This window comes from Eptesicus fuscus, chromosome 18 (genome assembly GCF_027574615.1).
Source record: "Eptesicus fuscus isolate TK198812 chromosome 18, DD_ASM_mEF_20220401, whole genome shotgun sequence".
In the NCBI taxonomy this organism is placed as follows: Eukaryota; Metazoa; Chordata; class Mammalia; order Chiroptera; family Vespertilionidae; genus Eptesicus; species Eptesicus fuscus.
This window is the reverse complement of record NC_072490.1, coordinates 36,837,604-36,862,522: the sequence shown is the minus strand read 5'-3', so window position 1 is coordinate 36,862,522 and position 24,919 is coordinate 36,837,604. Positions and strand designations below refer to the sequence as shown.

The following is a 24,919-nucleotide window of genomic DNA, read 5'->3' as shown; positions in this document are numbered from 1 at the left end:
TTTATCCCCTGAGACCAGTTTGGGGGTTAGAGTGGGGTGAGGGGTGGGGCGGGAAGGAGACCAATTGAATTACTCTGAGCTTCTGAGGTGTAAGTACTGACAGTCAATAAAACTGGGACGGGGTTGGGAGAGAGGGGTTCATACACTAGTGAATAAACATTTTTTAAAAATATATATTTTATTGATTTTTTACAGAGAGGAAGAGAGAGGGACAGAGAGTTAGAAACATCGATGAGAGAGAAACATCGATCACCTGCTTCTTGCACACCCCCGACAGGGGATGTGCCCGCAACCAAGGTACATGCCCTTGACCGGAATCGAACCTGGGACAATTGATTCCGCAGGCCGACGCTCTATCCACTGAGCCAAACCGGTTTCGGCTGAATAAACATTTTTAATGAGCTTTTCCATTATTTGTGTATAAGTGAGACCTGATAATTGGCAGGTCTCATTTATACATAAATATATTGGTTGTAGTAGTATTTGTTTACAAACTGCCTCCCGTCCAGTTTATTTTTTCAACCCAAAATATGTTTGTGTTGTTCTGAATTTTCAATGACTTGGGTCCAGGCCACATATGACTTTCATGGGTCTTAGGCACCTGTGCCTTCACGGGCCCTTTCTTTCATTAAAAATAATTTATATTTTATAATTACACGGATATAAAAGTGAATATAATTCAAGCTAGATTAAAAATGGAAACATTTTCTTTGACTTTAAAAGTTTGTTTTTGTTCTTCTGATTTTACAAGAAATTAAAACATATTCACTGGCCCCTAAAAGTGTGTGGGCAGGGTGCCTGGTGAAGCAGCTAGCACTGCAGGGCTGACTAATGAAGCTGTGCCAAAAAGGAGACTCACTTAAACAGGGTTTTAATTTTCTCTGAAAATTCATCATGCCCAAAGATGATAACTTGGGAGAATGATCATAGTGTAATATAAGTGAAAACACCAGGTATCAAAACAACGTGTGCATCAGGATTCTAGTTTGTGAAATAAATTCTGATATATCTAGTCTGCAAGAAACTCACTGCACTTGAATAGCAGTTAAGTGGATAATGGGATTAATGGGATCTCCCCCACACCACCACTAATTTTCTAAAACTGTTTAAAAGAGCATAAAAAGTTTTTTTTAAATGTAAGTTTTGTACACCTATTTTATTAAAAATATATTTTATTGATTTTTACAGAGAAGAAGGGAGAGGTAGAGAGAGTTAGAAACATTGATGAGAGAGAAACATCAATCAGCTGCCTCCTGCACATGCCCTACTGGGGATGTGCCCGAAACCAAGGTACATGCCCTTGACCGGAATCAAACCCGGGACCCTTGAGTCCACAGGCCAACGCTCTATCCACTGAGCCAAACTGGCTGGGGCTGTACACCTGTTTTTAAGAAGGGAAGTGGTTGAAGCAGAGCTGCTGCTTTTCATAGGCTTACCCACACAAACAGTCTCGAAGCTCTGATTCCAGAAGTGTCTTTGGTTACGTGAACCTATATCCTGCTTCCCAGCACATGCACCAAGTATAGGACCAGGGAACCAGCTTGGCCATTGACCAGCTGTGTGATCTCACCTCAGCTCTTTGACCCCCTTGGTGCTACCTTTGTAAACTGAAAAACAAGAAAAGCAAACATCAACCATTTGCCAGTAATACTCACATTTTAGTTAATCGTCAACATTTCTCTCCAGGGTACAATGATTGTGATGTTCATTTTTGCTGATGCAGTTAAAGTTCATAGAGGTTAAGTGACTTATCCAAGGTCACAGAGCAAAGTAGTGCCTGAGCTTGGATTTGAGCTGGCCCTATTCATGTCCTTCGTTTTGTTTTGTTTTTAAATCCTCACCTGAGGATATGTTTTTATTGATTTTGAGAGAGAGAGAGAGAGAGAGAGAGAGAGAGAGAGAGAGAGAGAGAGAGAGAGAAACATCATTGTGAGAGAGAAACATTGATCAGTTGCCTTCCCTATGCTTCCTGATGGGATCGAACCCACAACCTAGGTATGTGCCCTGACCAGGAATCAAACCCCCAACCTTTTGGTGTACAGGAAGGCACTCCAACTGAGCTGCAGGACTCATGTCCATTTTTATCATTTCTCCTCACGGGATAAGATGATCCCCTCCATCCCTTCATCTCTGGTGTTTTAAGATCCAGAGATAGTAAGGAAAATAATATTTTCTATATTAATTTCATGTTAATCTCCTTCTCTTCTCTAAATCCCCAGGATGTCAGCACCTCCTTTCCTAAGCAAGAAACCCTTCTGAGCCTGGCTGTAGACAGCCTTTTCTGGAATGAGGTGGAGGTGGTTCAGGCAACCGATAACTTCAACCAAACCCACAAAATCAGTGAGGGGACCTTTGCTGACATCTACCGAGGACAGAGGCAGGGCACACCATTCGTCTTTAAGAAGCTCCGAGAGGTAAGCACTTGGTTTGTAGTGTGTGTGTTGGGGGAAGCTGCCTGGGTGCGGCTGGATTTTAATGTTTTGCAGTCTTTTCCCACAGATGGCCTGCTCAGGTCCAGGATCAATTGAAAATTTCTTCCAAGCAGAGATACGAATCTGTCATAGGTAAGCCTCCTCTATGGAAAATTATTAAACTTTGTTAATAGTTTAGTTAATATATAGTGCTTCCTATGTGGCAGGCATGCTTTAAGCACTCTGTGTGTACAAACTCATTTTTATCCTCACAAGAACCCTGTAACGTAGCTGCTATTAGCACAGTATTTTACACACGGGCAAATTGAAGCACAAAGAGGTTAAGTGTCTTGTCCAAGATCACACAGCAAGTAGGTGACAGAGCCAGAATTTGAACCTACGTTGCTCTGGCACCATAGTCCATGCTTTTTCTGTTTAACAGCTATATGTATAGATTAGAATTATAAAAGAAACTTGGCTTGACTTGGCCCAACTCCTTTCATCCAGGGGGAAAGAAATCCATTTTTATCTCTCTTTTAAAAAAATATGTTTATTTATTTTTATTATTATTTTTTATTGATTTCAGAGAGGAAGGTAGAGGGATAGAGAGATAGAAGCATCAATGATGAGAGAGAATCATCAATCACTGCCTCCTGCATGCCCCCTACTGGGGATCGAGCCCGCAACCCCAACCGGGAATTGAGCTGTGACTTCCTGGTTCATAGGTTGACGCTCAACCACTGAATCACACTCGCCGGACCTATCTCATTCTCTTGAGATTGGCAGGGACTTACTGATTCCAATGCTAAGAGTGAATCCATCTTAAAATCCAGATCTAGAGCAGGATCTGGCAAATGACGACCCATAAGCTAAATCTGGCCCTGCCTGTGTTGTATGTATGGCCCGAGAGCTAAGAATGGTTTGAAAAAAATAAAAAGACTATTTCATGACATAAGTATAAAAAAATTCAGATTTCAGTGTCTATAATAATTAGAGGGGGGGGGCGGTAAGAGGGTTTCTAGGAAATTAGATGGATGGTGGTGCCCTTTGCTGAGATCATAACTATGGATGGAGAAGCGGGTTTGGGACTTGACGAGTTTAGATTGTTCACCTAGAGGAGTGGTCAGCAAACCGCGGCTCGCGAGCCACATGCGGCTCTTTGGCCCCTTGAGTGTGGCTCTTCCACAAAATACCACGTGCGGGCACGCACGTACAGTGCGATTGAAACTTCGTGGCCCATGCGCAGAAGTCGGTTTTCGGCTCTCAAAAGAAATTTCAATCGTTGCACTGTTGATATTTGGCTCTGTTGACTAATGAGTTTGCCGACCACTGACCTAGAGTATGGAGATGATCGATTTGGGAGCGTTCCTCATAGAGGTGGGATATACCTAGAGGAACAGCTTATAATGCAAGATGATAAGCGCTGCCTGGGAGACTCAGGTTTCAGAGGGAGGTGAAAGAGGAGGATCTTAGGGAAAACGGCCAAGAAGGAGTGGTTAAGAGGGTAGGAGGAGTCAGAAGGAATGGGTGGCTTAGACTCAGCAGAAGAGGGTTTTGGGGGAAGAACTCCAGTCCTGGGGGTCAAACAGACTTGCAATCTTACCCTGGCTTCACTGCTTGCTAGCTATAACCTTGGCAAGTTCCTTAGTCTCTAAGCCTCCGCTTCCAGAAGACGGGGTGGTTAAGGTGTCATATGCTGTAGAGCAGGGAGGCAGGATAAGTTCAAGCAACTGACTTCCAGCTCCTTGAAGGCACACCAGTTTTCATCTTTCTGCCCTGGTGCTGGGCCCTCAGGGCAGTGGGGAGGACATAAGAGGTATGGGAGGTGAGGAATCAGAGCAGTCGTTGATTATTCTTTCTGTCTGACTCGCCTCTGCACTAATGCCTGATTTCAGATGCTGCCACCCCAATGTCTTACCTCTGCTGGGCGTCTGCACTGGAAAACAGTTTTACAGCTTGGTCTACCCCTACATGGCAAATGGTTCTTTACAGGACAGACTCCGGTGCCAGGTAAGAGGCTGGGCCACGGTCAGAGAGCAGGACCAGGCAGTACCCAGTTAGAGAATCAATGGTTAAAGACATATAAGAGTCCAGAGAGAGAGAGGCCCCCTTCAAGAGAAGTTGGTCCAGGATACATAAGATCTGGCTAAATATCTCCAGGTAAAACCCTATAAAAATTTTATTTGACAACAGGCATTTCATTTAAGTCAAGAGCAAGATAAGGTATCCCATAGCACTAAATTTATTCAACATTGTTCTGGACATGATAGCCAATGCAATAGGACAAGAAAAATAATTAAAAGATACAAAGTATGTGGATTAAAAGACTGTGGTACATCTATACAATGGAATACTATGCTGCTATAAAAAAGAAGGAACTTTTACCATTTGCAACAGCATGAATGGAACTGGAGAGCATTATGCTAAACGAAACAAGCCAGTTGGAGAAAGATAAATATCACATGATCTCACTCATATGTGGGATATAATGATCAACATAATTTGATGAACAAGAGTAGATCCAAAGATAAATGGTAGGGGAGGGGGGGTTAGAGAGCAACCAAAGGACTCGTATGCATGCATATTAGCATATCCAATGGATACAGGCACTGAGGCAGTGGGGGCTTGCCTGGGGTGGGAATGGCTGGGGAGGGGGGGCGTTAATGGGGGAAAAAAAGACAAATGTAAAACTTTAGACAATAGGAGAGACAGGAGCCCAGGACCCTGCCATTGGGACTTTAAAAGGAACAGGTGTCACTGTTTCACCCCCTTTCTTCCTCTCAGGGTGGCTCAGATCCCCTCCTCTGGCCCCAGCGCATCAGCATCGTCTCAGGGCTGCTTCGTGCCGTGGAGCACCTTCACAGCCTGGAGATCATCCACAGTAACATCAAGAGGTGAGGGCGGCCGAAACCAGTTTGGCTCAGTGGATAGAGCGTCAGCCTGCGGACTGAAGGGTCCCAGGTTCGATTCCAGTCAAGGGCATGTACCTTGGTGGTGGGCACATCCCCAGTAGGGGGTGTGCAAGAGGCAGCTGATCGATGTTTCTCTCTCATCGATGTTTCTAACTCTCTATCCCTCTCTCTTCCTCTCTGTAAAAAATCAATAAAATATATTAAAAAAAAAAAAAAAAAAAAGAGGTGCAGGCGGTGGGCTGGACTCTGCCGAGGGCTCTGGCTGCAGGGATGAGACAGTGCCACCTTCCAGAGTCCCCTTCCTCTCCCTCTGTCTCTCTTCTCTTTGCCTTCCTCTCCCCACCTCACCTCCTCTGGGTCTCCCTTTCTTTGTTAAATCCTCAAAAATCAGTGTTTCTGATTCCTGTCCGACAAACTGCCTACCTGTCACCACATTTGTCTTTCTAAGCTGGTGTTTTCCCAACAAGCACCCCACGCCCATGATGTAGTTTACTTTCCACCCAGCCAGCTGGTCTGCACCTGGTCCTTGAAGTTTGGGTCATATCTGCTCAGTCCCCTGGGATTTTGAGCTCTGTGCTCAGGGTCTTCTTGGAGACCCACCTCCCCCGCTTGTGTACCTGTTAGTGAACATAACTCGTGTTAGGGGGGCTTCCTGCAGGTTAGTGTTCACCCCAGCTATCACGGTCCCAACCATCCAAGAGCAAGAGTTCCCCAATTGGGGACTGGCAACATGGGAAGAGATTCCAGAAGATATCAGAGAATTTGTCAAAATTGAGCTTGAAACCATAGAACCCACACTTCCCCAAAAGTCCTCTCTCCATTTGACAAAGGGAAACCTGTTTTTTGTCTCTCCCCATTGATTCTTATTTGGTTGCACAAACAACAGTAATAGCAAGAAAGGAAACGGAAGGACCGGGGTCGTCCTGGCTCACCACTCTGACTCATCAGTTGGCCCCATTTTTCTGTTTCTTTTCTCAGCCCCTTCCCACGCAGAAGTCTTGGCCCTAAGGTAGCCCAGTTACCTGGTTACCATTTCATATTCTCTTCCCCTGCTTCACTTAAATATGATAAACATTTTTCCACATTGCATGTCATTATTTTCAGTGACTTCTTAGTCTTCCATTGCACGGATTGCCCATAATTTACTTACCCACTCCTAATAGTGGACATTAGAATTGGTGTCTACTTTTAAAAAAAACTATTAGAGGGTTAGTTCTACGTTGAATATTTGTACACATATAACTGAGTTTTTTGTCCCCCCTCCCCTTTGGAGTACTTTCTGAGAGTTCACTCCCATGGTTTACTAGTAGATGACTAGGTTCAGGAATATTTTTATTGTTCTTATTTTCTACAATCTGGACAGGTTCAGTCATGAAGGATGCTGGCATTTAGACTTGAGTCAGCTGGGCCAGAGCTGGGGGTCGGCACAGCCTCGGAGGGACTGAGCCAACACGGCCTATATGGGCTTGGCCAGCTGCGGGTGATCGGGATGGACATCTGTGGGGATCAGGATGGCTGCACCTCTTTGACCACACTGAATGCCATTCTCAAGGCAGCAGGATTAAGCTGAGCTCCATCTTCACTGGCTTGTCGGAGTAGGCTCCTCTCTCAGGACTCTCTCGGAAACTCCATGTTGAGGGTCTTCAGTGACGCTAACGTGCTGCAGCGGACACTGCTCATTGCTAAGTTGTTTCCCAAAAGCGTCTCCATGGCAACCTCTTCTTGTCCAGCCCCAAATGGAAAGGTTCTCTCTGCTTTCTTTCCCACAGCTCCAATGTTTTGCTAGATCAAAACTTCACCCCCATGCTGGCTCATCCAAAGGCTCACCTGTGTCCTGACAATAAAAGGTCAAAATATACCAGGATGAAGACCCATCTTTTCCAGGCCTCGGCTGCATATCTGCCAGAAGATTTCATCAAAGTGGGGCAGCTGACAAAGCGAGTGGACATCTTCAGCTGTGGAATAGTAAGAGTTTCCTTCTCTGCTGAGGGGTGCCTGTACTCATTTGTCTTTTCCCTGACTCCTGTGTAAGCACTGGCTATGATAGAGGCTCATAGCTATGTTACATCAAAGTACAGTAGGGGTTGGCTAACTATGGCCCACAGGCCAAAACTAGCCTATCCTACCTAATAAAAGAGTAGTATGCTAATTGACCGTACCTTCGCTATGCCCACAGCCAATCAGGGCACTATGCAAATTAACCCAGCAAAGATGGCGGCCCCCACTCACTGCCCCGCCCCCCATCGCGCGAGTCCCGCCGCCTGTGCCTCCTGCCGCCCGATCGGCTGCCGCTGAGGGGAGACCGATTGGGCCAGTGGGAGGTGCGGGCGGCGGGACTCGCAAATCCCACCCCCCTGCACCTCCCGCCGCTCCGATCGGCGGGTGACCAGAGCCAAGGCCTGGGTTCCCAGTGCCGGAGGAAAACTGGTGCTGGCAGCCAGGTGAAGGAAGGTCTATTGCATGAATCTTCATGCAATGGGCCTCTAGTGACCTATAACTAAGAATAGTTTTTATATTCATAAAATATTAAATAATAATAATTTTTTTTAAAAAGGAAGAATATGTGACAGAGACTTGGTTTGTGGCCCACAAAGCCTAAAATATTTACTCTCACTCAGCTGGCGTGGCTTGGTGGTTGAGCGTCAACCTATGAACTAGGAGGTTGCAGTTCAATTACTGGTTAGGGCACATGCCTGGTTTGTGGGCTCAATCCCTAGTGGGATTCTCTCTCATCATTGATGTTTCTATCTCTCCCTCCCTCTCCCTTTCTCTCTCTGAAATCAATAAAAATATATTTAGCCCTAGCTGGCTTGGCTCAGTAGATAGAGCATCAGCCTGTGGACTGAGGGTCCCAGGTTTGATTCCAGCGAAGGGCACATGCCTGGGTTGTGGGCTCGATCCCCAGTGGGGGGTGTGCAGGAGGCGGCGATCAATGACTCTCTCTCATCATTGATGTTTCTATCTCTCTCTCCTTCTCCCTTCCTCTCTGAAATCAATAAAGACATATATTTTTAAAAAAAATATTTAAAACTAGAGGCCCGGTGCACAAAATTTGTGCATGGGTAGGGTCCCTAGGCCTGGCCGGCAATCAGGGCCATTCTGTGGGGCAACGGGTAGGCTGATTGAGGGCCCCCCCCCCCCCGCTGGCACCCACCTTGGCTGGCCTGGGGCCTGTGGGCTGGGGGCAGCTCCTTCATTGAGCGTCTGCCCCCTGGTGGTCAGTGTGTGTCATAGTAACCAGTTGTTCTGCCATTCAGTCTATTTGCATATTAGGCTTTTATTATATAGGATATTTACTCTCTAGCCTGTTAAAGAAAAAAAAATCTGCCAACCCTTGAAGTAAAGCCTCTCATGAGTGTCCAGATTGTAGTAAGCTATCATCTCCTGACTTCCCTGATTCCCACCCAGCCAGCCGTCTAATTTTCTATCCAGTTGTATTTGTCCTTGTTTGTTCATTCATCTTTTTTGTCCATCTGTCCATCCATCTTTCCAATCATCATTCATTCAACATTCATCCACTCATGCATCCATCCATCCATCCATCAGCTACACAACTATTCACTATCCATCTCTTCATCCTCACCATCTGTCTGGCATTACTATGTGCAGAATTTGTGTAAACTACAAATGTAACTTAAACACAATCCCGCCCCCAGGAGCTCATGGTCTGAAAGCAGTCTCCAGTGTATATTTCTACAGAACACCAATTCCTTGAGATCTCTGTAGGTTTGGTGTGTTTAAAGGTTTTGGGGGCAAATAGGTTTGAGAAATCTGGGTTAATCAAAGTCAAGCAGATTTCTTTACCACAAAATTAATCCGAGCCTTTAATATAATAATGAGCTCTTAATCTGATCATTGTGAATTTACCACCGCTGGGAAAACAGTAAGCTGTGTTTCCCAAATTAATTTGATAACTGAACCTTGTTTTCTCAGTATCTCTCAGCATCCGTGTCCCATGGAACCTGGTCTAGGAAATACTGGCTGAGAAAAGTGACAGTCCATGGTTGACATCTGCCAAGGACAAGCAAACTGCATTTTGGACCTTGCCTTCTCTCTTCCTCTCCAGCCTTCAACTCTATACTTCCTCTCTCTGACCTCAACCCCCTGGCTGTCCACCTCTCCTACTAACTAGTGCCCTCCCCCTGAGCCACCTCTGCCCTCAGCCCGACATCCACATGTCAGATTTTGCTTCCGTCTGTCTCCCAGCTCATGGGCTCTTCTGGTTTCCTTGCCCCTGTCAGCCTCACTGGGTGGTTCAGTGAAGCTCATCAGGGCTCCCCCAGGCTCCTGCTTCTTTAAGACCTCGGGGGACTGAACCCCCCAAACCACCAGGCACTGTAGTGCAGAGGTTAAGAGCATGGATTTGGGCCCCAGCTCAGTTACTTTCAGCTGTATGACCTAGGACATATCACCTATAACTCTGGACCTCAGTTTTGCCCTCTGTAAAATGGAGAGTAAATTATATATATGAAGATTAATAAGATAATATATATATATATATATATATATATATATATATATAATAAAGAGGTAATATGCAAATTGACCATCATGCCCTCGCACAAGATGGCCGCTCCCATGTGGTTACAAGATGGCTGCCACAAGATGGCCAGCAGAGGAGCAGTTAAGGTGTTGATCAGGCTGGCAGGCAGAATGGTTAGGGGCAATCAGGCTGGCAGGCAGAGTGGTTGGGGGCAATCAGGCAGGCAGGCAGGCAAGCAGTTGGGAGCCAGTAGTCCTGGATTGTGAGAGGGATGTCCAACTGCCCATTTAGGCCTGATCCCCCGAGGGGTCCTAGATTGGAGAGGGTGCAGACTGGGCTGAGGGATACTTCCCCAGTGCACGAATTTCGTGCACCAGGCCTCTAGTATATATATAAACTGGTTAGCATAGTTCTCTGCAAATATCAAGATGATGATGATGATTATAGTGATTTGTTTTATTATTCCTACCTTTACACCCTCATTCCTGATTTATGTTTACTCTTGACTTTTTAACTCAGCTGTTCATTCATTCATTCACTCATTCATTCAGTGCCCACTGGCTCCCTGCACTCTTTCTCAGCCCTGCCATTGACTAACAGTATGATTTTGAACTTTGGTTTCTCTTATTGGGAACACTGTTTCTCAGTGTTTTGTGTGTGTGTTTTTGGTGAGCACTCAGTGACCTCTGTAAAGGGCCTTGCATAGAGCCTGCATGTCGGGGAGGCAGAGGAAATGTTTGTGTATTTATTTCCCCTTCCTTCTGGCACTGCTGGTGGGGAGTCTTTTCAATGGTCTCCTGTCCACTGGCTGCAGGGGTGCCCGCTACTGCCCCCCTCCTGACCACTGCCTTTCTGTTATTAACGTAGTGGGCCTTTTCTCTGGAATAGAGGATTTCTTAGCAGTAAAAGGGAACCTATTATGAGTTGCTTCTAAAGAGGCTGTGGAAGAGAGATTTGACACTCAGTCCCTTATATTCACTACTGCTAGATCCTCATTTACCAATGAGGACACAGCTCATTTTAGTCACTTTGCCTAAAACTCACCTGCACGTATAAGGAACAAAGTAATTTGAACCCAGGTCTGTCTGACCATGCTGCTATCTCTGCCAAGAATTCCTGTTCAAAGCAGGCTTCCCATTTACTAAAACACATACCACTGTTTATCAAGTTCTGGTGGCTTACACTGGCTCAGGTCTCTGTTCCTTTTGTGAGTGGATGAAGTAATGAACAAATAATGTTAATAAAGGCATATAGGCCCATCCAGTGTGGCTCAGTTGGTTGACGGTCATCCCATACACCAAGAGGTCACTGGTTCGATTCCTGATCAGGACATAGGGGGCCTTGCAGGAGGCAGCCAATCAATTTTCTCTGTCATCATCGATGTTTCTATATCTCTCCTCTCTCTTCCTCTCTCTCCTCTTCCTTCCTCTCTCTCTAAAATCAGTAAAAAAGGCATACGGATGAAACATGCTATAAATATTGCTGAGATTTTCTGCATAGAATACATATATGCACATGGATTCCTCTTTTTTGAGATTGATGTAGCAATGCCTGCTTACCATTTCTGATGGTTTTTTAAATGAAATTATCTTTAAAATATAGTGTGTGCATATGTATGTATGTATATAAATAAATATAGAGATATATGCATGTGTGTGTGTGTATATATAATGTGTGTATATTATACAGGGTAGGGCCAAAGTAGGTTTACAGTTGTGAGTATGTGAAACAGAGTTTATTCTTGTATTATTATTTGTTAATTATTGTATTATTTTCCATACAAAAAACCATAAGCCTACTTTTGCCCCACCCTGTATGTATATATGCATATAGTTTATGTATACATACATGTAAGTGTGCATATGTGTGTGTGTGTATATATATATATATATATATAATTGATGATAACACACACACATTTGGTTTCCATCCTCCCTACCTTGCTATCAGTTAATTCGAACCTTCTATAAGCACTGGGTCTCATGTTCCAGACTTTGGGCATGTGTCTATGCTGGCAAATAGCAGAGCTGAGCCTGAAGCTCAGACTTTATTATTGAGAAGAAGCTTCTCTCTTGACCTGTACATGAGTGTGTGAACTGTGCTAACTCCATGTTCTCTGCAGGTGTTAGCTGAGGTCCTCACTGGCATCCCTGCGATGGAGAACGACCGCAGCCCAGTCTACCTGGTAAGGAAACCAGTCACTTCTGGCTGGTTGGTGTGTTTGGGCCTCACAGCCACGAGGGGTCAGGAGGGTACCTGTTTTACAGATGCTAATGAGGTCTCAGACCAGGGTTTGATTTGCATCTGTGCAAAGTAGCTTTAATCTCCCACACCCACCTGCCAGCTAACAATTACTTTTCATGGTATAATAGAATTTAGAATGTTTCAGGAAAACTCATTTCTCCTCTCTACACATCAGGCAATCAAATGGGGTTGTCCTCAAATTGGTAAGTTAATTTCAGCCTTTTAAAATGGTTTTCTATAATAAATTCAATAACTTCCATATTTGGTAGGTTCAAAGAACTATCATATGTATAGTGTCATTTCAAAAATAGAACAACACAGCTTGACTCTGGCACCTTCCATAAATTATCTTTTTTAAAAAAGATATGTTTTTTATTGATTTCAGAGAGAGGAAGGGAGAGGGAGATATAGAAATATCAATGATGAGAGAGAATCATTGATTGCTGATGAGCAACTTCTTGGTTCCTGGATCGACGCTCAACTACTGAGCCACACAGGCCAGGCCCATAAATTATCTTTCTAAGTCATCTCAGAATCCCTATGAGATTGATAGAGGCATTATGTTCATCTATAGATGAGGAAAGCCAGCTCTAAGGTTTGCCTGAAATCTCAGCTGTACTGAATGTCAGAGCTGGAATTCTGAGTCAGGTCTTCTGGATTGCAGATCCTGGAGTTCTCAACCCTGACACTTTTGACTTTTTAATCCTCATGGAAGTCCAACCATATGAATTCAGTATTATCATCATCCCCATTCTACAGATGAAAAAATGAAGGCCAAGGTGAAGAGACTTGTCTCATGCTCCTCAGTGAGATCAGTGGTCAAACGGATTTGAACCCAGGTCTTTGGCAGAGATCAAAATTCTATGCAAGCTCTGGTCCTCTTCATCAGTTTGAGAGGGGAACCCCTTTTCTGACTTGATGTTGAGGCCAGTGAGCAGCTGGCTTTTTGTGACTGGGCCCCAATAGCATTCCCTGAGCTTTAGGGTGGAGAGCTGAAGGCCTCCCCTATACACAGAAAGTCACAATTTGTCTCTCTCCTGAGCTCCCTGAGCTCCGCCCCCTGTGGGCACTGAGCTCCAGACACCACAAAGAGGTCAGTTTAAGCAGCTTGGATGTGGTTTGGGTAGTTTGGGGCAGTTTCTCAACTCCTGACAGTTTTCTTGAGATGCATTTCTCAGCAGTCCTCTGGGGCTCCCTGGGTGAGTGTCACAGGAGAAAGAGGCTCTGGAGCAGGCGTCCTCAAACTACGGCCCCGCGGGCCACATGCGGGTGTTTTTGCCGTTTTGTTTTTTTACTTCAAAATAAGATATGTGCAGTGTGCATAGGAATTTGTTCATAGTTGTTTTTTTTTTAAACTATAGTCCGGCCCTCCAACGGTCTTCTGGATTGCAGATCCTGGAGTTCTGCAATCCAGAAGACCGTTGTGAACTGGCCCCCTGTTTAAAAGTTTGAGGACCCCTGCTCTGGAGGCACTTATACGATTTGCTAGAAGGTTCTTTTTGTTAATGGTTTCTAAAAATGTGAAGGATATCACTTATTAAAAAACCTAGTTTTGCCCTGGCTGGTGTGGCTCAGTTGTTTGGAGTGTCATTCCACACACAGAAAGGTGGTGAGTTTGTTCCTAGTCAGGGCGCATGCCCAGGTTGCTGACTTGATGTTGGTTGACAGGAGGCCACCAGTTGATGTTTCTCTCTCTCCCCCAACTCCCCTTTCACTCTCTGGGTAGGCATGGCTAGTTCTTAAAAGCCCTTTTTATTATGGACAATTTAAAATGTAAAGAAAAGAATATAAAGAATATTTATGTATCCATCCCATCAGCTATCAACATCATGCTGTTCTTATTTCTTTGCACCCCCAAAACTGTGTGTGTGTGTACTTTAAAGTAAATTCCAGGTATTATGTTATTGCATCCATATAAAGTTTTCTAAATTTTTAAATATTATTTAATACCCATTCTATATTTAGAATTCCCAAATCATCTCAAAAATTGCTTTTTATTTTATTTTTAAGATTCTTTATTGTTTAAAGTATTACATGTCTCCTTTTTCCCCCATTGACCTCTCCCCGACCGTTCCCACCCCCCTCAAAAATTGCTTTTTAAAAGTTGTTTTGTTTGAAACCGATCCAGGCAAGCTCCATATTTGCCTTTGGTTATGTTTCTTAAGACTTTTTAAGAATGTAAACTGTACCTCTCCCCCTTTTTCTTTGTGTGTATCGTTGCATTTCTGCAGAAAGTGGGTCATTCTTCCTATGGACTCTCTCAGGCCCAGCTTTTGGTGATGACGTCCTTGGGTGTCCTTGTTTCTCTATTCCTCATGTTTCCTGTACAATGTAGTCAGCTCTGAGACTTGGTTAGATTCATGGTCAGTGCTACTTCCTGGATGGTGCTCTGTACTTCCCGTAGCATGGCAACACGAGGCACGTAGCAGATTGTCCTACTTTCAGGGCTGAGCTTCATCAGTGGGTTCAGGTGGACTTGCTGATTCCTTCCATTACTAAGTTCCCCCATCACCCTGCCACCGAGTGCTCTCAGCTTCTCTTGATGACTGTTGCTAGATGAGACCCATGATTTTGTTGGGGGTAGTCAAAGGGTGAGCATCTCCATCTGTGGTATTTTTTAGTGTACTATGGAATGCCCTATACATGCAGGGCATGTAGCTATTCTCCAGTTCTTGGCTGTTTGGCTTGTTTCTGGGATCCTTGAATTTATTTTAAAATTCCTGTTGGTTTTCTGAGAAGTTTTTGCAGCTCTGGTGTAGTCTTGGAGGTGACTGAAGCTCACTCAGGGGTGTTTCCACTATTTTCCCCACAGAAGGATTTACTCCTCCATGAAATTCCAAGCAGCACCAGGAAGACAGGCGTGGAGAAAGTGATGGCGAAGGAGATCTGCCAGAAATACCTGGAGAAGAGAGCAGGGGATCTGCCGGAAGACTGTGCGGAGGCTTTGGCCACGGCCGCCTGCCTCTGCCTGCGGAGGCGGAATGCCAGCCTGGCAGAGGTGAGCTTGATTCTCAGACTTTCCCTAGCCATGAGCTCTGTCCTGGGTCAGCTGGGTCTCACTTTCCAGGCTGCATGGGTTCGCTTTATCAGGGACTAGGTTCAGATTCAGGGTTGATCCCTTCACTGAGATGTGATCTCATAAACCAGGGCTATATTTGGTTCCATGTTGGAACTTACATCAGCAAAACAGGGCAGTATATGGATAAGGGTGTCTTACGAGCCTGAGGGCCATGTGCTGCTGGCCTGAGGGGCCCAGGGCCACACCCTTGGTTATAACAGAACTCTGGTGCTTTTGCTGAACCTGCCTTATTCCTCCTCGTCTCTCTGTAGGCCCCCTTTCTATTTTTATTTTTTATTTTCTTGGTTAGGAGATGTGGCCATATTCACTTCTATGTTATAGTTATGCCCCATGGAGAGACCAAGTCTCTAGGTCCCCATTCCAGCATCTCAGTGAGAGAACTTGATTGGCCTAGCTAGGATCAGGCTGGCCCTATTGGCCAGTCAGGTAAGAGGAAGGGAAGGGGGTCCAGTATATAAACCCAGGGGAGGTCAGTCCCTGAAAGGAGGCCCTAGAGAAAGGGAGCATTTCTAGCTTGTGGGCTAGGCAGACACCCAGGAAATCAACCACCACAGGAGGTAAAACATTTTCTTATGGATAGGATATGTAAAGGTGGTTTCCATGGTAACAGGTATAAATTTGGACACTGCTGCCTGGTCTTTCTAAGGTCAAAATTATTGCTTGAGCCGAAACCGGTTTGGCTCAGTGGATTGAGCGTCGGCCTGCGGACTGAAAGGTCCCGGGTTCGATTCCGGTCAAGGGCATGTACCTTGGTTGTGGGCACATCCCCAGTGGGGGCTGTGCCGGAGGCAGCTGGTCGATGTATCTCTCTCATCGATGTTTCTAACTCTCTGTCTCTCTCCCTTCCTCTCTGTAAAAAATCAATGAAATATATTTTTTAAAAAAATTATTGCTTGAGAGGGCTTAGAGATAATCTAGCTGAGTGATTTTCAAGTGGTGTCTGGCAGAGAGGGGCTCCTTGAAAGTACCTCAGGCGTTGCTGTTGGCAGCAAGAGGACTATGGGGAGCTGTAGGCCCCACCTGTGGCTTCAATCAGACACCACTTTAACTTCTCATAATTATATAGGGTTTGTGATAGCTGACAAAAGTCTTCATCAAACACAACTGCTATAGCCTAAGCCTCCCATTTTATAGATGGGGACATAGGGGCCCAGAGAGAGGAGATGATGAGGCCACAGAGTAAGTTTCTGTCAGAGCTCTCTGGACTCCTGGTTCAGCCCCATGTCCATCATCTCGCACCATGAAGTGGCAGGAACTAGAAACCCGAGTCATTGTTCTAAGCCTGAGCTATTCTCCTATGCTCTAGTGCAATAGTGCTCAGTCATTCATCCACAGCTGTGTGCTGGGCCCTGGGGGGTAGGTATATCAGTGAACAAGGCCAGTTCTACTTTCCTGGAGCTCACAGACATTGCACAGTAATTGACTGTGTGGTGAGCTCTGGGATAGTGCGTGACAGGGACCCCACCAAAGAGGACTTCCCCTAGGAAGTAAGTGTAAGCTGATGAAGAGCTGTCCAAGCAGAATTAACAGCTCATGCAAATAGCGTGAGTTGGGAGAGAGCTTGGCAGGGTCAAGAGAGAAGAAGGTCAGAGAGTCTGGAACACAAAGTACATGGGGCAAAGTGGCTCGTGATGAGTCTGCTGAGGAAGGAGTGGCCAATAATAGAGGTTGTGCAAGCACAGTCAGGATTTTGAGGAAGTCACTATGGGCTTAAGCAGGGGCAGGGCATAATAAGATTTACGTTCTAAAAAGATTTTTCTCCTCAACCACTTGTTCTTTCATTCAGCCTTCCATTAGTTTTATTTTTTGTTCAGTGTATTAGTTAAAGTGCTTGAAGAAACTGCTATAATGAAGAGACTCCAAAATACAGTCGTTTGGAGATAGAAGATTATTCTCTTTAGCTTACCAGTTTGAATGTAGGCAGTCCAGAGCTGACGTGGCAGTGCCACAGTATTGGGGACCCAGGCTCCTATATTGTTGCTCTGCTGTCCTTACTGTGTGGCTTCTGTTTCAGAGACCAAGATGGCTGCTCTAGCTCAGGTCATCACATCTGCCAGCAGCTGAAAGGGGTTAAAAGGAAGAGGAGACACACCCCCTTTCTTTTAAAGGTGTGACCTGGAAATGCACATGTCACTTTCTCTCACACTGCATAGGCTAGAACCTCGTTATATGGTCGTACCTGGCTACAGAGGAATGTAGTTTTTTGTGTGGCAGGTATTTATTGGGCATATACTCTGAAGATTTATCTCAAGAGGTGACATTTGAACTGGGCCTTGAAGGTTGAGGAGGCATTTGCTATGTAGAATAAAGGGGGTAGGTATTAGGAAGATGAGAGATCAATTGGGTCATGGACTTTAAGACAAGCAGGACTGGGTTCAGTGGTCAGCTCTAGCTAGCTGGGTGGCCTTAGGCAGGGAATTTAACCTCTTTGATCTTTTAATTTTTTATCTATAAAAACTCATTGTGCATCATGTGTCAAATGTGCTTTGTAAATTGCAAGGCACCGAGCAAATGAGATTTGTTAAGGTTGTTAAGGGTATGTATGTTTTAGGCTCGTTGTGTGTGTTTGTGTGTAAAGAAGAAACATTCCTTCCCTGCCTTTCTCTAATTTTCCTAACTTCTCTAACCAGAAGAGCTCTCAAGGACAGTATCTATATTATTTAGGGCATTTCTAGTTGAAAGTGATAGAAACTTAACTCAAACTCTTAGAAACACACACACGAGAGAGAGAGACAGAGACAGAGAAAGAGAGAGAGGTGATGTGAACAAGTGAATGAATGAATGCATTTATTATCTCATTTAACCAAACAGCAGACAGGACAGGCACTGCAAGGATAGCTAGAATCAGAGTCTCAACCAGAAAATGTGCAACTATCTATGTCAGTGCCTGTGACGCTTTCTCTCCATATTTTGCCTCTGCTTTACTCTGTGTTAGGGCTTCGTTTTCACCTATTATAAATGGATTTTCTGTGCGTGGTAGAAAATCTGGCTATGTCACTAGAAAGCTTTAGGTGGGAAAAATCCCAGAGAAGGGTTTTGATTGGCCTGCATTAGTCATGTGCCCAAACCTGAACCAATCATTGAGGTTAGAGGAACGGGATGCTGTGATTGGTTCACTCTGGTCATGTGGTCTTATCTATAGCTATAGGGTAGACTGGGGCAAGTTCAGCTCTTTTCAAAAGAAGGACGCTGTTCTTCCAGGCCAAAGCAACAAGCATTTGATTCTTCAGTGTCTGTTTCTTCTGTTAGCTTTTTTTATTTCAGAAAGAATTCTTGGTGAGTGTTCTTGTCTCTCTCCTCTCCAAGGTGTGTGGCTCTGTGGCTGCTGTGGAAGAGCGGCTCAGAGGTCAGGAGACGTCGCTCCCTTGTGATGGGCTTTCTGAGAGCACAGGCTCTTCCTCCAATATCCCAGAAGAAACGGATGATGTAGACAATTCTAGCCTTGATGCCTCCTCCTCCTCGAGAGCAGCATCCCGGTCTGGGCTTTCTGCTTCACCTGCCCCCACCGAGGACGGAGAAGGCAGGATGCAGGCCAGCGGGGGAATGCAGGCTGACTCCTCCTCTGAGGTCTGTACCAGTCCAGAGCCTCCCCAGGATGGTAAGTGTGTAGGGGTCTGAATGCTTATACACATTTCTATATCCCTGACTCAGCCCATCATTTATTCCTTCCATCTCCCTTATTCACACATTCATTTGGTTACTCAGCCATTCACCTACCATCTGACTGCACAAAGATAAACCTCTATCTCTCTCCATCCCCCCAATGTCGTCCATCACCGAGTCCTAGCCATTGATCCAAATATCTCTCGGGTCCATCTGCTTCTTTACTTTGCACCCTTCCCCCTAACTCATCTCAGCTCCTGTCCTCTTGCTAGATGACTGCACGCCTTCCCTTGTCCTCCCTGATCCACTCTGGCCCCTCACCAGTCCTTTTTCCAGGAGCCAACCAGAGTGGCTTTTAAAAACAACTCATGTCACTCCCTGTTGAAGCCATTGTGTAGCTCCCCATTGCACTTAGAGACCAAGTGGAAACTCTTCCTCCAGACCAGCAAGGTCCTGTGTGGTTTGTCCCTGCCCGCTTCTCCATCCTCGCTTCATAATCTGAACCCGTCCTCGCCAGCTGCGTCTAAAGATACCTTCCATCCAAATATACGAGGCTTCCTTCTGAAATTAAGTTTGGAAAGCCTCTTCAATGCCTTGTCCCCTAGTAAACACAGCTCAATGAATGTCCCAGGCTCTGACCATTCCTATTGCTCCTCCTCCCTTGTGGAAGAGAGAGGAAGAAGAGAGAGGGTGTAAGTGTTCACTCCACCCCCACCCGCTTCCCCAGTGGGGAGGAACATGAGAGCCCCCTCTTCTCTGAAAGTGGGGACAGGTGGCAGGGCTTTCCTGCAAAGGCAGAAATGATGAAAACACTCATTACACTCAGATTCAGAAACCTGATTTATGTGAGAAACTGTGACCAAGTCTGGCTTTCTAGGAATTAGAATAGTAGTACCTATTTCCAAAGGCCTGTTGTTCAAGTGGCTTTTTAAAAAAACTTTCTATTGAACATCAACTACAGAGACTTCGTGGAAAATCGAGATCAATGAGGCCAAAAGGAAGCTGATGGAGAATATCCTGCTCTACAAAGAGGAGAAACTGGACAGCATCGAGCTTTTTGGCCCCTGATTACCAGAACACAGCTGAGGACCCTTGTCCTCTATCGGAAAGACAACTGTCAAATCAAGAAAAAGATCTGGGGCAAATCCAAGGTCTCCCAGGGACTACAAACCAAACATCAGCCAACCTGCGGGGAAAGGAAACTTCCAATTTCCAGAGTAAGTGAAGGGAGAAGGGACCTCAGCTTTTAGAGAAAGCAAAATCCACGAAGTCCTCTTCCATTCTGGGATTTGTTAGTCAGAGCTGGGTATCATCAGGAGATGAAAGCACAAACCCTGGTACGTGGGCCCAGGATGTGGGCAGGTTCGTGGTTCTGGGGAGGGTGTGACGTCAAGCGCCCCAGCAGATGCCGTTACCCTGTTCTCACCCCTCAACAACTGACTGAGCATTCTGAATGCTGACGGCACTTTCCAGAGTTAAAATCTCTGGGTCATATTTGCCAACGGCCGCCTGCAAACCTCCGTGACCGGAAAGATTTCCACCTTGTGTCCCAATGCGGTTCTTGACTCACGCCTCAAGGTCTCAAGTTTGACAAAGGCCAGACACCTAGCAAAGGGCTCTGTAGGTTTTCTGCTTTCTTTTTTGTAAGTCTTGCAACCCACAGATATTTATTTAATGTCTGTCTACACCTTTATCCTCCTATCCCACTAATGCTAATATTTCTAATGGAGCTTTTATTTGGAAAATATGTGTTATTTATAGCTGGATGAAAAATCAGAAGAACTGGTTTCATTCTGATTCTGCTGCTAAGAAGTACTTTGAAAATGCACTTGTCCTGTTTTATAAAATAAAGAAATAAAAAGACATTAGACATCTATTTCTGCCATGTACCTAATGTGTATGCAGTGGGTATATTTCTGAAAAGTCATGTTGCAGATTTTTTTTGGTGAAACAAATGCTCTTTTATATTCAGTGTGCCCTATTTTAAATAATCCTACTATAGTGATATTTTCCCTTTTATTTTTATAAAATAAATATACATTGATAAAGCCAACCGGTATCTTGTCATTAGTTTTGTGTCCAGATGAATTTGGAGAAGTCACTCTGCATCCATTAGCCGGGGAATCGTGGGGTAGCGAAGAGATTGGGTGCTTGCTGTAAATGCTGGCTGTTAATAGCTGTGTCATCTTGGGCTAAGTTAGGGCGTTACTTTGAGCCCCTGTTTCATCATACCATGGGGAGAATAAAAAGTACCTGTTTCATAGGTCTACTGTCAGAGCAAGGGTCAGATTCTGGCTGGTGTAAGCGTTCAACAGCCCCCCAGCAACGTCAGCTTTGTAAAAAGCCAGGTGGGCTCCAGCCCAGGTGGACGTGATCTGTACTGACACCCCTGTCTTAAGCTCTGGGGGCATGTGGAAAGCACCTTACAATTATGAGCAGGGTATTTGCAGGGCTCTGAGCAATAGGGAGCAGATGCTAATAGGGTACTGGTTATCCAGACTTACTTGCATTTCTAGACTCGGGCTTTATATATTTCTGGAGAGATTCATTGAGAATCTGATTAAAGCGGCAGACCTCGCTTTAGCAAGCTGTAAAGACATACACATACATTATTATGTGTATTAATTACATGTAGTAATTTCAGGGGTTCTTGGGCACTACAATGCCTTTCCATGAATCCCCATGGAATTTGGCCTGACGTTTTAAAGATGAATATGACCAAAAAATCCAAACAGTACAAAAAGGATCACCTAGTGGAAGGGAAGCCGTTTAACCATTTGGAACTTAGTCTCTCATTTCTTCTCCCCAAAGGCAAACACTGTTACTAACTTATTACTAGTTCCAGAGATGATTAAAAAAAAAACCTTTCATTAGTCATTGTGTGTATTATGTGCAGTTGAGTTGGCTCTGCCTCCTGGCAATTCTACGAATGAGTGATGTTCACAAGGTCCTGTCCTCAACAGCCCTGCTCAGTTCTTGTAGACTCATGTCTGTGGCTCCTTTTAGGGAGTCAATCCATCTCATATTTGGCCTTCCTCTCTTCCTGCTGCCTTCTACTTTTCTCAGCATTGTTGTCTTTTCCAAGGAACCCTGGCTTCTCATGATAGTCCAGGGTATTCGTAGAGCTTTCCTCCAACATCATACTTCAAATTAACTCCTTTGTTTTCTTCCCTATTCGCCTTCTTCACTGTCCGAATTTTGCATCCATACATGCTAATTGGAAATACAAGGATGTGAATGATCTTGGCTTTGGTTTCTAATGACACATCTTAGCTCCTGGTGACCTTTCCTAAGTCTTCCATTCCTGAACTTTTGAGTCTCAGCATTCTCTTCATTTCTTGGCTGCAGTCTCCATTTGAATTGATGACCGAACTAAGATAAGCATTAGTCATTAGGGAAATGTAAATAAAAAACACAATGAGATACCACTTCACACCTAGGATGGCCATAATAAAAAAGACAGACAATAAAGTGTTGATAAGAATGTGGAGAAATATCCATCCAGCGTGGCTCAGTGGTTGAGTGTCTACCTATGAACCAGGAGGTCATGGTTCGGTTCCTGGTCAGGGCACATGCCAGGGTTTCGGCTTGATCCCCCAGTAGGGAGTGTGTAGGAGGCAGCCGATCAATGATCTTTCTCATCAGTGTTTCTATCTCTCCCCCTCTCTCTGAAATCGATGAAAACGTTTAAAATTTTTAAAAATGATAAAAAAAAAGAATGTGGAGGAATTAGAACCCTCATACTTTGGTGCTGGAATTGTAAAATGGTGAGCTACTTTCCCCCACATTTTCAGCTGCAAAATGTTAAACATAGTTTCCATATGACCCAGCAATTCCACTGGTAGATAGCTACCTAAAAGGAATAAAAACATATCCTACCTAATAAAATAGTAATATGCAAATGGACCACACCTTTGCTACGCCAAGCCACACCCACCATCCAAAGCCACGCCCACCAGCCAATCAGGGTGAGTATGCAAATTACCCAACAAAGATGGCGGTTAATTTGCATACACTGAGGGAGGGAGGAGTGAAGACTGAAGACAACTTAGAAGGAAGAGGGAGGAAAAGCGGAAAGCAAGGTGGCTGCCAGAGGGAAAGCCCGGGCGGGGCGGGGTGGGGCGGGGCAGGGCGGGGCGGAGTGGGGCGGGTGGCAGCGGCGCGCGGGTGCAGGCGTGGCGGCCGCAACAGCGGCCGCAGCGGCAGCGCTTGCGGCTGCAGCTGCCACTTGCAGGATTTTTCCTGCAAATGGGCTACTAGTGTCCATATAAAAGCTTGTGCACCAGTATTCACAGCAATATTCAGAATAGCAGAAAGTAGAAACTACCCAAATGTTCATCAGCAGATGAATGGATAAACGAATGTGCTATATCCATGCTTTGGAAGGTTATTAATAACATTTATTTTATTTAATTAAAAATTATCCATAAAAATGAATGAAGTACTGATACATGCTACAACATGGATGAACCTTGAAATGATTTTGCTAAGTAAAATATATTATTCCATTTTTATGAACTGTCCAGAACAGGCAAGTCTACAGAGACAGAAACTAGGAGTGGGGGTGGGGGAGGTTGAGAAGGGAAGTAGTAATGGTCACAAGATTTGGGGGTGATGAAACTCTTCTAAAAGTAGGTTATAGTTATGGTGATGGTTGCACAACTCTAAATATACTAAAAAATATGTTAAAAACCCCATCAAACTATATATAGGTGAACTTTATGGTATGTAAATTATATCTCAATAAAGTTATTAGAAACACACAAATACACAATGGACAATTTTAGGCATTAAAAAAAAAATCTTGAGGTTCCACTCCTCTCTCTTTTTAAATTATTTTTTGCTTTACACAGGTTATTTCATTCACACTGCTCTGGATCCTATGTTTTTTCATGTCATTTTTTGGCCATTCTTTCTCAACAGTACATTTGGGTCACTTCATTCTTTTTGCCCAATAGTCCATTGTATGGATGGTCTGCACTTTATAGAACTAGCTTTGCTTGCTGCATACTGAGGTGGTTTTCATTCTTGCACTACGATGCCTTCGTACCAATTTATTTATTTATTTTAAAATATATTTCATTGATTTTTTACAGAGAGGAAGGGAGAGAAATAGAAACATCGATGAGAGAGAAACATCGATCAGCTGCCTCCTGCACACCCCCCACTGGGGATGTGCCCACAACCAAGGTACATGCCCTTGACTGGAATCGAGCCTGGGACCTTTCAGTCCACAGGCCAACGCTCTATCCACTGAGCCAAACCGGCTTTTGGCCCTTCGTACCAATTTATTTTTATTTATTTATTTTATTTTTTTATTTCTTTATTGATTAAGGTATCACATATTTAAATGCCCATCAGTGACACATGGGGTAGCATTTCCCCACATTCTTAGTTGCAAAGAATCTTATCATGCTTTTAAAAAATACATATTTATTGACTGGAGAGAGAGAGGAAGAGAGAAACAGAGACATGGATTTGTTGTACCACTTATTCATGCGTTCATTGGTTGATTCTTTTTTTTTAAATTTCTTTATTGATTAAGGTATCACATATTTGTCCTCATCCCCCCATTTCTTGTATGTGACCTGACTGGGGATTGAATCCACAACCTTGGTATATCCAGACGAAGCTCTAACCAGCCAGGGCAATATTATGCTTTTTAATCACTGCCAATCTAATGGGTGAAAACAATTTTATTTGTATTTTTTAAATGACTGAAGTAAATCCATTTAAAAAATATTTTGTAAAAGAGGCTTTCGTAATTTATGTTCATTCCTTTGTCCATTTTAATACGAATCCTCTTATTGCTATAGTTTTTACATAATAAGGCCATCAGACCTTTGTCAGATGTTTCAACTATTTTCCTTGTCTTTCGACTTTGGTATTTTTTGCCAAGCGGATATTTTACATTTGCGTGGTCTCTTTTTTCCCCCTTGGCTTCTAACGTCTAATTCTGCTGCTTTCTGGGTGGGTCACGAGGTCTCTCTGAGCCAGTTTCCTGCGCTGTACAGGGATGGGGTGACGGTGTAGGATTGAGGAGCACATCCGGACCTGAAAGCGTCGGGCTAAGCGGGTTAACGCCGAGCAGCGGGGAGCGGCTCTCCGGAATCCCGGTCCGCGGCCGCCCCCTACCTCCCGAGAGGGCGGCCCCAGGCACTGCGCCGCCCTGCTTCAACTTCGCGGT

General features: G+C 44.6%; 1 protein-coding gene across 1 annotated transcript in view; it reads left to right on the top strand.

Moving 5' to 3' along the window:
- Window positions 1–20,779, top strand: part of IRAK2 (interleukin 1 receptor associated kinase 2) — a 54,452-nt gene extending 33,673 nt beyond the window's left edge. The window contains exons 5-13 of the mRNA XM_008152011.3: window positions 2,220–2,414; window positions 2,500–2,564; window positions 4,307–4,421; window positions 5,196–5,305; window positions 7,093–7,288; window positions 11,929–11,991; window positions 14,863–15,048; window positions 18,436–18,727; window positions 19,694–20,779. Coding sequence (XP_008150233.3) covers window positions 2,220–2,414; window positions 2,500–2,564; window positions 4,307–4,421; window positions 5,196–5,305; window positions 7,093–7,288; window positions 11,929–11,991; window positions 14,863–15,048; window positions 18,436–18,727; window positions 19,694–19,800 — 1,329 coding nt within the window. The 3' untranslated portion in view covers window positions 19,801–20,779. The remainder of the gene's footprint in view (window positions 1–2,219; window positions 2,415–2,499; window positions 2,565–4,306; window positions 4,422–5,195; window positions 5,306–7,092; window positions 7,289–11,928; window positions 11,992–14,862; window positions 15,049–18,435; window positions 18,728–19,693) is intronic.
- Window positions 20,780–24,919: the final 4,140 nt, after the last annotated feature.